Genomic DNA, 12,715 nt, shown 5'->3' with positions numbered 1-12,715 from the left:
TAATTTTATAAGAGATCATATGCATAGGTAAAGGCTACATAGCAAGCAACAATGCCAGACAGGCGATACCTCCTTCTGAGTTGTTGGCCAGGGTGGCCAAAGGAATTCCCAGATAGTAACCCAGCATAGAACTGGGAAATTGAACAGCAGACTCCACTCTTATCCAAAGGGAATATTGACAACTGATTACCACTAGTAGGCTGACTAGATTCGCCAGAAGGACAAGTAGTGGAAAATGGCTGGGGATGCCAACAACACAGGAGACGTAGCAGGGATATCAGAGTATAAGGGCTCTAGTGGGGGAGGGAGGCTATGGGAGGGTGCTACCTGGGAAGTGGATGTATAAAAAAAATTCTTCAAAGCATAAAAATTTGCTCCTTAATAATTAGTAGATGTGCAAAACATTACCATTGAAATCTACCTGATGACTTTACATTCATGCTCAGGTGCCAAGGATCTTAGAAAGTAAGTGACTGTGACTAGTAATAATCAGATACATAGAGATTAGAGACGCATGTACAAACATCTAAGTGTTATTTGCATTAAAAATGAGCTTTTCTGTATGAAACAGTAGATTCTAAAATGAAATAGAGATCTTTTTTAAAGGTTAAAACCTCATTCAGTTTTAGGTTTTATAGGGTTTATACTGAGTACAATAATGTATAACTGTATTAATTCATGTGTAAACCTAAAAGTTTACAGCCAATTCTGAAAGAGATGCATCTTAGCTCTGGAAATTGTTATTGAATATGTCAATGCTGTTGTAATGAAATGCCTCTTCTAATCATTTGGTTATGAAATAAATAATTTTTAAAAATCCAAAGTGAGTATCAAGGAAGAAATGGGGAAAATGGGGACACTGTAAATGGGAAGGATGGAGAGGGAGGATAAGACAGGGAGAGAAAGAGGAGACATAAATAGTGCCTAGTTAGTATAAAAAACCAGGGGGAATCATATAGCCCAAACCCTACTGAAAATTACACATACAATATCCCTACATGAGTCCATGAGTACAGCTGAAGACTACATAACAAGAAACAGCGTCAGACAGTAGAAACCTTCCTTTGACTTGTTGGCCAGGGTAGTCCAAGAGACTCCCAAAATTACACAGGTTATTGCCACAGTTCTTAATTGCCTCCCAGAACTTGATGGTAAGACCCTATTGCTGAAGACAGGAGATACTTTAGACACAGGATTTGGAGCAATGGAGATGGAACTGACCTGGAAGTCACCTCCCTGAAGGCTAGCTCTCAGCTTTGGAGGCCACTATGCAAGATGGTAAGGGAGAAAGAACATCAATTGATGGCCCAACCCCAGCTTCAAGGCCTAAAAACTACATCAGTGACCAGCATAGCAAACAACATTGGTGCAATAGTGGCCCTTTTATCTTGGGGTAACCAACAGCTACCTAATTGGACTTAATGCCCATTCAGTGGGAGGAAACTCATGGCTGGTACTGTAAACCTAGTCAAATACACATAACTGGAGAAGTCATAGATCTTAGAGAAATCTCCAAGGCTTTCATATCCCCAGGCAAATGTAATTTCTTACTATGTGCAAAATATGGATCCTTAAATTTGCAGACAAGTATCCCAGTCACAACCCATCAAAGTAGCTTCTTTTTTCAACAGAGATTATTAGATTATTATAGAGTTACACCACTGGTCACACACAGAGATTCTCTGTGAATTACCCAAGCCTAAGTGGCACATCTAGGATGCAACCTCTACACTTAAGACTCATGGAGCATAGAGCAAGGTATGAAGAGAACACTAATGCATCTTTCAGTTCTCATCAATGAAGATCCCTCATGCAACAGGGGCCAGGAACACAAAAGGCCACAAATGGCCAAAACACAGAGAATAAGAGTCGGCAGAGTGTGGGTCCTTAGACAGGACTCTTATATTGAGGTCTACCCACCCAGGGCTCAGGGACCATTGCAGAAGAGAGGGCAGAAAGATTGTAAGATCCAGGGAGGAGGTGCATGACCGTACAGAAATGGTCCTACAGGTGCCTGGGACCCTTCTCATATAAACCTACGGCAATGGTGTCAGCATGCACAAGACCCATGCAAACTTAGGCAGACAAAAACCCGGCAAAGAACTGTGGAAATGAATAGCAAGCCCCAATATTAGTCAAAGAATTATTGGTAGCTGATTACTGTTGGGTGAGGAAGAGCTGATCTTCTTGAAAGGAGAGAGTCTAGATAGGCTAACTAAACCCAGGTGTATGAATTTGCACTGAGGGACATCTGGGGACACTAGCTTTACATAATAGGCCTTAATACAAATGACAGAATGTAGAACTCCAGTGGGAGGGGGGAGCAGAGGAGAGGGTGCCATGGGAAGGGGGTATAAAGATGATTTCCTGTATGAAATACACAAAAAGTCAATTAAAATTTTCAAAAGGAAATCCAAAGTGAAGAGTCTAAGGACTTGAAAAGTCTATCCTGATTACCTGTATGAGAGGGAAGTAAGTCATCAGACACTGAAATCATCATTTCATAGATGTGTCCTGCTGCAACCACCTCTGCGTTCTCATAATCCAGCTCTTTGGAAACCTTAAAGAATAATATTATTTCAGCAGAAGAACCAAATTTTCTTTAATATTTGTTATATGTATCTATTACTCTCTCTCTCTCTCTCTGTCTCTCTCTCTCTGTGTATACATGCATGAATGTGCATGTTATGGCTTGAGTGTGGAAGTCAGAGGACATCTTGCAGGAATTCATTCTTTCCTTCCACCTTGTGGGTTCTGGGGATCACACTCAGGTCATCAGTCTTGGCATCAGGTGCCTTTACCTCCTGAGTCATCTCTCTAACCCAGAACCAAAAAGTGTTAATGTACATGCTTTAAATAACAAATCATTCTGAAAAAGGCAAGTGCTTGGTCATTTTTATATCCTAGGAACAGCATCTTAACATGTGAGTCTGACAGAGTCTGATACATGTAAGTGGCGTTTGGCAGAACAAAGGACCACCTCAGGCTTCTCTCCAGAGTATGTCACTTTTGGAAAAAAAATATTCTAGAACAGTAGAAGAAATATAGGTCATAGCCTACATTGCACGCTAATTGTGCTGCCTTGAGCAAAATAGTTAGAGAGAGAAAATATTTTGAATAGATATCATAAGTGAAAAGGCATGATGAAAACATGAGTTATTGGGGGCTAGAGAGATGGCTCAGTGGTTAAGAGCAGTAATTGCTCTTGCAGAGGATCCAGATTCCCAGCACCCACATGATGGTTAATAACTGTCCAGAACTCCAGTTCTAGGGGAATCCAACACCCCCTTCTGACCTCCGAAAGCATTTCATGACATGGATGCACTTATACATATGCAGGCAATATACTCAATATACATAAAATAAGAATAATAAAAATTTAAAAACATATTTTTAAAAATGTAAGTTAATCGTTGGGGTTGGAGAGTTGGTTCAGTGGTTAAGAGCATTAGCCACTCTTGCAGAGGACCCAGTTCAATTCCCAGCACTCACATGATGGCTAATAACCAAATAGAACTCCAGTTCCAGCAATACCCTCTTCTGACCTCTACAGGCACTGCACAACACAGGGACACTTATACACACATGCAGGTAATACACTCATACACATAAAGTAAAAATAATAAAAAAAAATTTTAAAGACACTACTTCAAAAATATTTATTTCATGCTAATTAGGTTTTAGTTACAGCTGTAGATAGTGGGCCTATAGCAATACATAAGATGGTCTGTATCAGAGACTTAAAGACAATCTTAGTTTAGCAGTATTAGCATGAATCCCAATTGGCATAAGTGGAAATAAATCAGTATGACACCAAGAAGCCCAGGGTTCAGAAATAACTACGTTTTTAAAAATTTAGCATGAGAATCACTCACCTGTTCAGGAAAGCATACTGAGTATCCACGGTGAACCAAGCACTATAGCAAGTCCTGGTTCATAAATGATAGCCACTTAGAAATATGTATAAATTTTACAATCTAGTAAGATCAACAACAAAACAGGCAGCTTCAATCAGATAATAAAGTGTTTTAATAGGTACTGTGCAACCTGCAATGTGAGTTCTCAGTCAAGATAACTGAGCCATTGTGATGTAAAAGGTAACTCTTAGGAATAAGTGTTAATACCTAAAGGATAAACATGGAAACAGACAATCAATTAGAAGTGGGTTATGGATGGAGGCATTCAGTTACAGATAGAGCATAAGTGAAAGTTCAATTTCTAGCTAGAATCATGTTTACAAATGCTCTGTCTTCATCCAAACTCTGGTTTAAAATGATGGCTTGGATTTGCACTGTAAAATGAGCATCAACCTAGGAAACCGCCTGGCTCAATGGCCACACTTCCAAAGTTAACATCATATGCAAGAACTCAGTAAGCAGCTTGTGGACTTTGCCAAGATTTGGGGTTAGGATCAGAGAAAGAAAGACATTGTCTATTGGTTTCTAACTCAGTTTTCTGGGTAAGGGCAGGAATAGGTAGTGTGAAAGTAGTTGATGATATCTGGGGGTGAGGAATGTTTATGACAAGCTATCATGGTTTGGCACTCCAAAATAAATGGAAACAATTGGAAACTAGGAGGAATATCTTCACAGGCAGAATCATGTTGAGAAAGATAAAAATCTGTGGTGTTCATATGCTGTCAATAGAAAGTTTGAGTCCAGAAGGGGAACAGGGAGGAGCTGGTATCAGCCACTCCAAGCGCCAGGAGAATAAGCCATTGTCACATCCACACAATCACACGGCCTTACCTCTAAGGAAATCAGCATGCTTCTAGCTTCTGATTTCCCCAGCTAAATAGGAAGTGAATCATTTTGTGCTCATTATAAAAAGGAGAAAATGCTGGCAGAAGCAAATTAGTGAAGACTTTCCCAAATGCCTTCCAACAGGACAGCAGAGGGACCCAGAACACCCCTCTAGTGTATCAGAACTCCTGTTCTGGAACCTGCCAGCACTGCCCCAGCTAACCATGACATGACTCCCTCTCCTTGGGAAAACTCCCTAGAGTGACAGCGACTGTGGCTCACCTGAATGCAGTTTTCAGCATCTGGTACTTGTTCAAATAGTTGTCCAGAACCAACAGGGCCTGAGGTCGGAACGTAATGAATTGCAGTGGGTGGTTTGTCAAGGTCATGACACAAGAGCTTTGCAACTACTGTGCCTTTTGCAATCACATCCTTGCCTGTGTACCTGTTTAATTGTCCAAGAAGGAAAAATGATTTTAAGATGTAATACTTTTCCTGTGGACATCCACTCGTTTTGATGATGTCCATGTGTGGACATCCTATTTATCCTGGATCAGACTAACCAGCTTTGGAACACCATCTAGGTAACCATTTCCCAGCAGGTTCTCTGAATTTAGTGAAACTGTCCTCCTTTCTATGCTGAGCTGGACATTTGTTTCAGATGGACATTGGTCCAGGCTACCACCTCAATGGGGAAGGCCTCAGTGGGAATCAGATCATTCTCTGGGATTGCTGCATTCTAGAACATCTGCTCGGCACAGTGTTACAGTTTGAATCTGAAATTTCCCCCACAGACTTTGGTTTCAACAAACACTTGGTCCCCTGCTGGTGGCACTGTGGACACTTTAGGAGACAGAGTCTAGCTGGAGGATATGGGTCAGTAGAGACAGGTTTTTTAAAGTTCAAGCCCGGTCCCTAGTTCCTGTCTTGCCCTCTGCTTCCTGGCCCATACCACATGGGCAGCCTCTGCCACAAGCTTCCCTCTCCATGAACTGAAAGGCTCCCTTATCCTTTCTTGTCATGTTGGACTCAAACTGGGAACCAAAATTAATCTTTCTCCCTTAAATTGTCCTGTTGAGTGTTTTGTTACAGTCACAATGATGATATTCTCACCCTTCTACACTCACAGTGGACTTGCTCCCCTCTTACGCGTCCACCCATGTCTTCACTAGGTTCTCATTCCTCCATGGTCCCTCTTCCAGTTCTCACGGAAGCTTCCCTGACTCCTGCCAGGCCCACATGATCTCCTCTTAACAGCTAAAGTACAGCATCCAAGACTTAAGGTCATGCTGTTTGCTTATTCGTCATTGTTTTCTCACAGCTGCTTTACATGTTTTTTTCTTATCACCCTGACACGATACAACTCCATCACAGCAGGTGAACCTAGCACAGCTACAAGTGGCTAAGCCTGTAATGGGTGTTTGGTTAATGAACTATGATCCTCCTTCTGGAATAAAGTAGAACTAGGTAGAGGAGAATCCCGTGGCTAACTTCTGCACTAAATACATTCCAAACAGAGATTGCATTTTGTCCTTATAACAATGCTATAAGATCGATGCCACCTTCATTGGAAAAGTATTGGGATTGGGGCTGAAACAAGACCACATGGGTGGTGAGCAGCAAGCCTGGGTTTTATCTTTCATTAGTTTTTCAGGAGTAATGCTTTGAAAGTAATGAGGACAGCTTTCCAATGTGTGAAGAGACTACAGAGGTGTAAACAACTTTCAAACAGGACACCAAGAGTACAGAAAATAGCCCAAGATTTAACAAATGGGTATTGCACAAAATTCAAATGCTTCTTCAAAGCAAAGGAAACTATCAGCAAATCAAACAGACAGCCAACAGAATGGGAGAAAATCTCTGCCAATTATAAGCCACACAGGGAACTATATTTAGAATACATAAAAAGTTGAAAGACTTAGACACCCCCAAACCTGCCATTCAACAAATGAACTAACAGTTGAACAGACAATTCTCAAAAGAAGAAACACAAATGATCAACAAATACATTTTAAAGTGTTCAACATTCTTAGCTACTGGGGAAATGCTAATTAAAACTACTTTGAGATTCTATCTCACCTCTGTCAGAATGGCATCAATAAAACCATTACAACAAATGCTGGTGACAATGTGGGGAAAGAGGAATCCTTGATCACTGCTGGTAGGAGTAAATTGATACAATCACTATGGAAACCAGTGTGGCGGTTCCTCAGAAGATTGAAACTGGGATAGCCATATGACCCAGCTATGCCACTCCTGGGCATATACCCAATGGAGTCTATAACCTACCACAGAGATACTTAAGAATCCATAGTCACTGCTGCTCTATTCACAATAACTAGGAACTTGGCCTGGGTCCCATGAGCTGATGAATGGATACTGAAAATGTGGCCCAGATACATAATGGAATTTTATTCAGCTATAAAGAAAAAATAAAATTATGACAATACCAAGACAAGACAACTGATTGATGTGGAATTATTATATTACTGAGGTAACCTAGTCACAGAAAGACAAATACTACATATTCTCTCTCATATATAGGCTCTAGCTTCTCATTATTATATATGAAGATTTATATGAGAGTGAGTATAAGCATGGGTCATGAAACTAAAAGGGGGGAACATAAGAGAGAGAAAAGGTTCTAAGGAAGTAGGAGGATGGTAATGAAGAGCATGTGACATAAAATCAGAAGAGGTAGAAGCTGGGGGTAGAAGGGTCTATTGGGCAGGAGGAAAGGGAAAAGACAATCAGTAAAGCCAAATGTGTGTGAAAATGCCATAATGAAACTCCCCGCTTTGTATGCTAACTTAAAGTGAAAGAAAAGGAGGCTAGGGAGAGGACACAGAATGACATAGGTGTTGAGTTTAGCAACTGAGCTTCAAGTAGCAAAAATAACCATGCAAAGAGGCATATAAGCCCACTATCCTCATCCAAACCTTGGCATCCAAAAGGTCAGAAACTCAGAATTTCCTCATCACCTATTTGGCATAAAATGCTGACTTGAAATATTTTACATCAAAACATTCCCCAAACTGTCGGGTTATTTTGTTGTTGTTGTTCCATTTACATGCGGAAGAGTACTCTTCTCCCACTGGGAAAGCCACACAGTAGAAGACGTATGCATTCCATGTTATGTCTTTAAAATCAAGAAGAGAATGTGTGTGTGTGTGTGTGTGTGTGTGTGTGTGTGATGTACGTGCAGTTACCTGTGTGTGTACATGTGGAGACCCAAGGACTACCTTGAAATCTGGTCTTCAGAAACAATCCACCACTTTTTGTTTGTTTGTTTGCTATTGGTTTTGTTTTATCTTGTTTTTGTTTGTTTGTTTGTTTGTTTGTTTGTTTCTCACTGGTCTGGAACTTGCCAAGTAGGGTGAGCTGGCTGGTCACTGGGCCCCAGGGATCTGCCTGTGTCCACCTCCCTAGCACTGAGGACACAAGTGCTTGCTACTATGCCTGGCTTTTTCATGTGGGTTATGGGGGTGAACTCAGGACCTAGCATTTGCAAGGCAAGCTCCTTACCAGCTGACCTATATCTTCACTTCTAGACACAAAATCTTTAACTAGAAACAGTGACCAGGGTTTTAGGTACTAGAGAACAGAATTGTAGTAATAAGCATGTGTGAAATATACCACATGCTCAGGACTATGCTGAGACTGCCCATAAATTATCCATTAATTCTCCACAACCACTCTATAATGAGTATTACTGGTGTTCCATTTTATAAAAAGAAACTGGAGGGCTTAAGTAAATGATCAGAGATCCCATAGCTACAACTATTAGGAATGGATTCACTGTGATCCCAAACCTCAAGCTCTTACCATTGATTCACTTCAGATCTTGAAAACTTGGCTTCCAGTCATAAATAAGGCCTGCAGACCATTTCTGAGGAACCAGGATTCAACTTGATGATCAATCAACATGTCAGACTGGGCCAATAAATATGACAGAATCTCCTTCCCACCCACTCTGAATTCTTGCTCCGGCCCACTCATGTCAGCTTACCTAATCAGATATCGGTCACAGAAAGGGGAGTTGTCATTAATGCCACGAATATAGGCAGTCACTAGAATTGCTGCACACCTCTGGTCACCATCACAAGCCTTAATGGAGAAGGCCTGAGAACTTGCAAACCCAGCTTTCTCCACATCAAGACGGGTAGTAGTAACCACAGTCCCCTTTTCTGCAACAAATCAGCACATCCTCCTCAAAATGGATAAGGCAAATATGTTCAAAATGACTTCATTATATATGCAACTACATAAAAGAGAAAGTAAAAACTATCCCCTTTTCATTAGAATTAAGACATTGGCCCAAAGTGCATGCATAGGATTTACTTATCACCAAAATACATTATTAATCATATTATGTTTATAGATAGAAAAAGCAAAATTGCTTTTGGCTTGGAAGAATAGAGAAGACTTTCTAGAAGAGGACCTTTTTTAGGACTTGAAGACTATATAGGAGAAAATATTAGCACCTGAGAGATTGCTTCCAGCAGAGAGACTCATAGGTGAAAACACAGTGTGGGAGCATGACCTAGAATTCTTTTTATGCATTCATCATTTACTTGTCTAACAAACATTTATTGAGTGCCAAGTATGTAGCGGGAAACCTATTCACTACTGTGCATAGCATAGCACAAAGCAAGTGTAAAAAAAACAATTTTCAAATGATATATTACTAAGGAAATGAAAATCACAATATAATTTTTTTAGATATTTTATTCATTATTTTTATTTTATGTATATGAGTGTATTGCCTGCATGTAAATATGCCCATGTCATGCAATGCCCAGAGAGGTCAGAAGAGAGCATCAGATTCCCTGGAACTGGAGTTACAGTTAACCACCATGTAGGGAAAACATGTTCTTTTCTTTGCTCTTTTGCCCCAGGTGGTTGTTTCTATGGCAACTTGTGTCTTTTCATTCTCAGCAAAATAAAAAGAAAGAAAAAAAGAAAAATAAGTGCTGGGATTTGAACCCAGGTCCTCTGCAAAAGCAGCCAGTTCTCTTAACCTCTGAGTCGTCTCTCCAACCCCTAGGTCCATAATGTGATTTTAACAAATAATAATAATGTCTAATGGTCAGGTCCTTAAAAAATGCAAGGGAGAGGCCCGTGGCAGGCAAGCTTACTTGCCCACAGTAACGTTCAAAGGGAGACAAGGATCAGAGTGGGGGTTAGAACTTGGCAAGGGCCAAAGGAGCATGACCGTGGCGGTGAGGCAAGAAGTCGGGACCAAGCCCCAAGTGCAGAAGGAAAACTGCAAATCCTCTTGATTTTGCACAGGGGAGAGATACGATCCAACATGAGCACTTAAGGAAAAACAACGCCAACACTGCCCTATGGAGATTCTTGGCAGTTTGGCAGTTAGGTGCCATAGAAGCAGCCTAGTAAGAGACCCACGGAGTCCAAGGTCAGACAGAATCTGAGTGCAGGCAGGTTATAAGGGAGCAAATCCAGGACAGTGTGGAATGAGGGAAACAGGCAGAGGAAAAAGTCCCAACAAGAAATAGACCGCCAAGCCAGTTACCACTGCAGGCAACTGGAACCTCCTGTCACTAAGGAATTCTGGGAGCCAGTGTAGATCACATATTAAATTGTTCTATGCCAGAGGGAAATTGCTAGAGTATTTATTCACCAAGTCCTGAGCAGCAGACTTTCTCCAAGCCTGATGTGGGAAGAAGGGAATGTGGCCGACAGATCCAAGTAACTCCTTTTACCAAGAAGCACAGGCCCTGGCAGTTGGAACTACACTGAAATTCCACACCCTGAGGAGGTATGAGGGAGACAGTGGCAGTCTCCGCCAAGATGGGCAAACGCACCCACATGCTAAAGACCCACCACCACTTCCCCACTCAGCAGCTCCAGCCTTAGACACCAGAGAGTCTGCCCACCCAATCCTCAGCTGATTGAATGAAGACTAAATGACTCTAGCAAGTTCAATGAGAGTCTCGCTCACAGAAATTTGTAACTGAAGCCAGACAATAGAGTTGAATTCGTTCTAAGAAGACGGGCTTTAAAAGGATATGATGTATAGAGTCAAGAATATTTTGCAACAGTCATGAAGATCCCCTAGGTTAGCAAGGGAGGGAATGAGGAAGCAGGCCTTGTAGAATTATTCAATAGATATTTCTGAAGTGTTTAACATGTCATGGTGGAGTTCTAGTCTCTATACCCACCCTCTAGAAACTGGGTATATGGAGGAGTAAAGAACACAACAAGACAGTTGCAGTTGCTTAGAATAGGGCAGTTCTCAACCAACCTTTGTCGACTGCAAAGTAACTGTTCCCTGTATCTAGTCCAAAGGTTAAATCTCCCAGGTTATCTTCATCAGTTGCCTGACATCTTCCAACCATCTTCCCAACTGGAATCTCTTCATCCAGTGTGATGTTGACATTTTTGTGCAGAGTTGAGTTTATAGAGGCAACACTCAAAACACCGTTTTCAATATTGAATAAACTTGTTTTAAAAGAAAAGATTATTAGAGTGGTATTTGTTTGCTGTATTTTCTACAGCTCATGGTGGTAAAGGCGTAACAGACTGGACACAGTGGTGAAAAAATGGAAATCATGTTCATCGTAGACATGGCTAAACCACTTTCTGATCACTTACCTACATTTACCCAAAGCCCTAAGCATCTCTTGTGTGTTACTCACTCTTCACAGCAGCCCTAGAAGTAGGGACCATGTTTGTCTCCATTTTATACATGTGAAAACTGAGAATTTAAGAAATGAAATAACTTTCAGAAGTAAATATCAAGGTTAAGGCACTATTAGACCACAAGCCTGTTTTGCTTGAGAACCTGTGTGCATGATCACTGTGTTCTTATCTTTCTATTAAGAACTAGCTTAAGGGGACTGGAGAGATGGCTCAGTGGTTAAGAGCAATGACTGCTCCTGAAGAGGACCCGGGTTCGATTCCCAGCACCCAAATACTGGCTAACAACTATAATTCCAGTTCCAGGGGATCCAATGCCTTCTTCTGACCTCTGCAGGCATTGCATGAAATGGGTGCACTTACATACAGGCAAAACATTCATGCCCATTAAAAATAAAATATTTTTTTTAAAAAAAAGAACTAGCTTCATAGGAACATAGAATTGCTGGCCCTCAACATGTTTTGTAAACACCCTGGTGATAATAGTAGTTAGAATTTCCCTTAAGGACACTGAGAGACAAGCCAGCATGTCAGATAGTATAAACAAATTGTACTAATAACACCTTGTTTTATTGCAATTTCAATACATTTTTGTACTTTAAAGTTATTTTAGGGACTGGAGAAATGGTTCAGTGATTAATAGCACTGATAGTTCTCGCAGAAGACCCGGGTTTGGTTACCCGCATCCACATGCAGCTAACAACCATCCTTAACTACAGTTCCAGTGGCTCCAATGCCCTTTCCTGGCCTCCTTGGGCATTGCACACACAGGTGCACTTGCACATATGCAGGTAAAATACTCCTACCTCTAAAATAAAATAAATAAACAATAATTCTTTTTAATTTGCATTCAGATCTTAGAAAACATGTTCTTTTCTTTGCTCTTTTGCCCCAGGTGGTTGTTTCTATGGAAAGAAATGAAAGGCTTTTTCAGGGTCAAATTAATATGTTTTACACTGTATTTCCTTACCTGCAGACAAGAGTAGGATCCTTATTGTTGACATTGATGAGGAAAATCCTTAGATTTCCAGTAGCAAACAGTCCTCCAGGATCAACCACTTTAACAACCAGTGAAAAACTGAACACACAGCCACAGGACAGACAGTTAAGATGTCAAATCTATCAAATTTAACTGGCCAGCTACAACTGATTCATCTAGTTAAAACATCTGTAAGGTCAGTTAGTTATTTTAGCAGTTGAAAATGGCTAAAAGTTTGTTAAGAAACAAGTGAGTCAAATCAAATGACAGAAGAGATAAGAACTTGGGAAAGTTTGTTAATCCCTATAAATATGAGAAAACAAGTCTTGGG

The 12,715-nt window shown here is 40.8% G+C and overlaps 1 protein-coding gene across 1 annotated transcript in view; it reads right to left on the bottom strand.

The window, feature by feature from the left end:
- The window catches only part of LOC103729438 (cadherin-related family member 3-like), an 80,407-nt gene that overhangs the window by 29,461 nt on the left and 38,231 nt on the right, over window positions 1-12,715 (bottom strand). The window contains exons 7-11 of the mRNA XM_017796738.1: window positions 12,376-12,483; window positions 11,011-11,207; window positions 8,752-8,929; window positions 5,025-5,187; window positions 2,458-2,560 (exon numbers count right to left, since the gene is read on the bottom strand). Coding sequence (XP_017652227.1) covers window positions 2,458-2,560; window positions 5,025-5,187; window positions 8,752-8,929; window positions 11,011-11,207; window positions 12,376-12,483 — 749 coding nt within the window. The remainder of the gene's footprint in view (window positions 1-2,457; window positions 2,561-5,024; window positions 5,188-8,751; window positions 8,930-11,010; window positions 11,208-12,375; window positions 12,484-12,715) is intronic.

This window comes from Nannospalax galili, unplaced genomic scaffold (assembly GCF_000622305.1).
Source record: "Nannospalax galili isolate Female #2095 unplaced genomic scaffold, S.galili_v1.0 scaffold91, whole genome shotgun sequence".
Taxonomy (NCBI): domain Eukaryota; kingdom Metazoa; phylum Chordata; class Mammalia; order Rodentia; family Spalacidae; genus Nannospalax; species Nannospalax galili.
The sequence above is the reverse complement of the archived record's forward strand: the minus strand, read 5'-3'. Positions and strand labels throughout refer to the sequence as shown.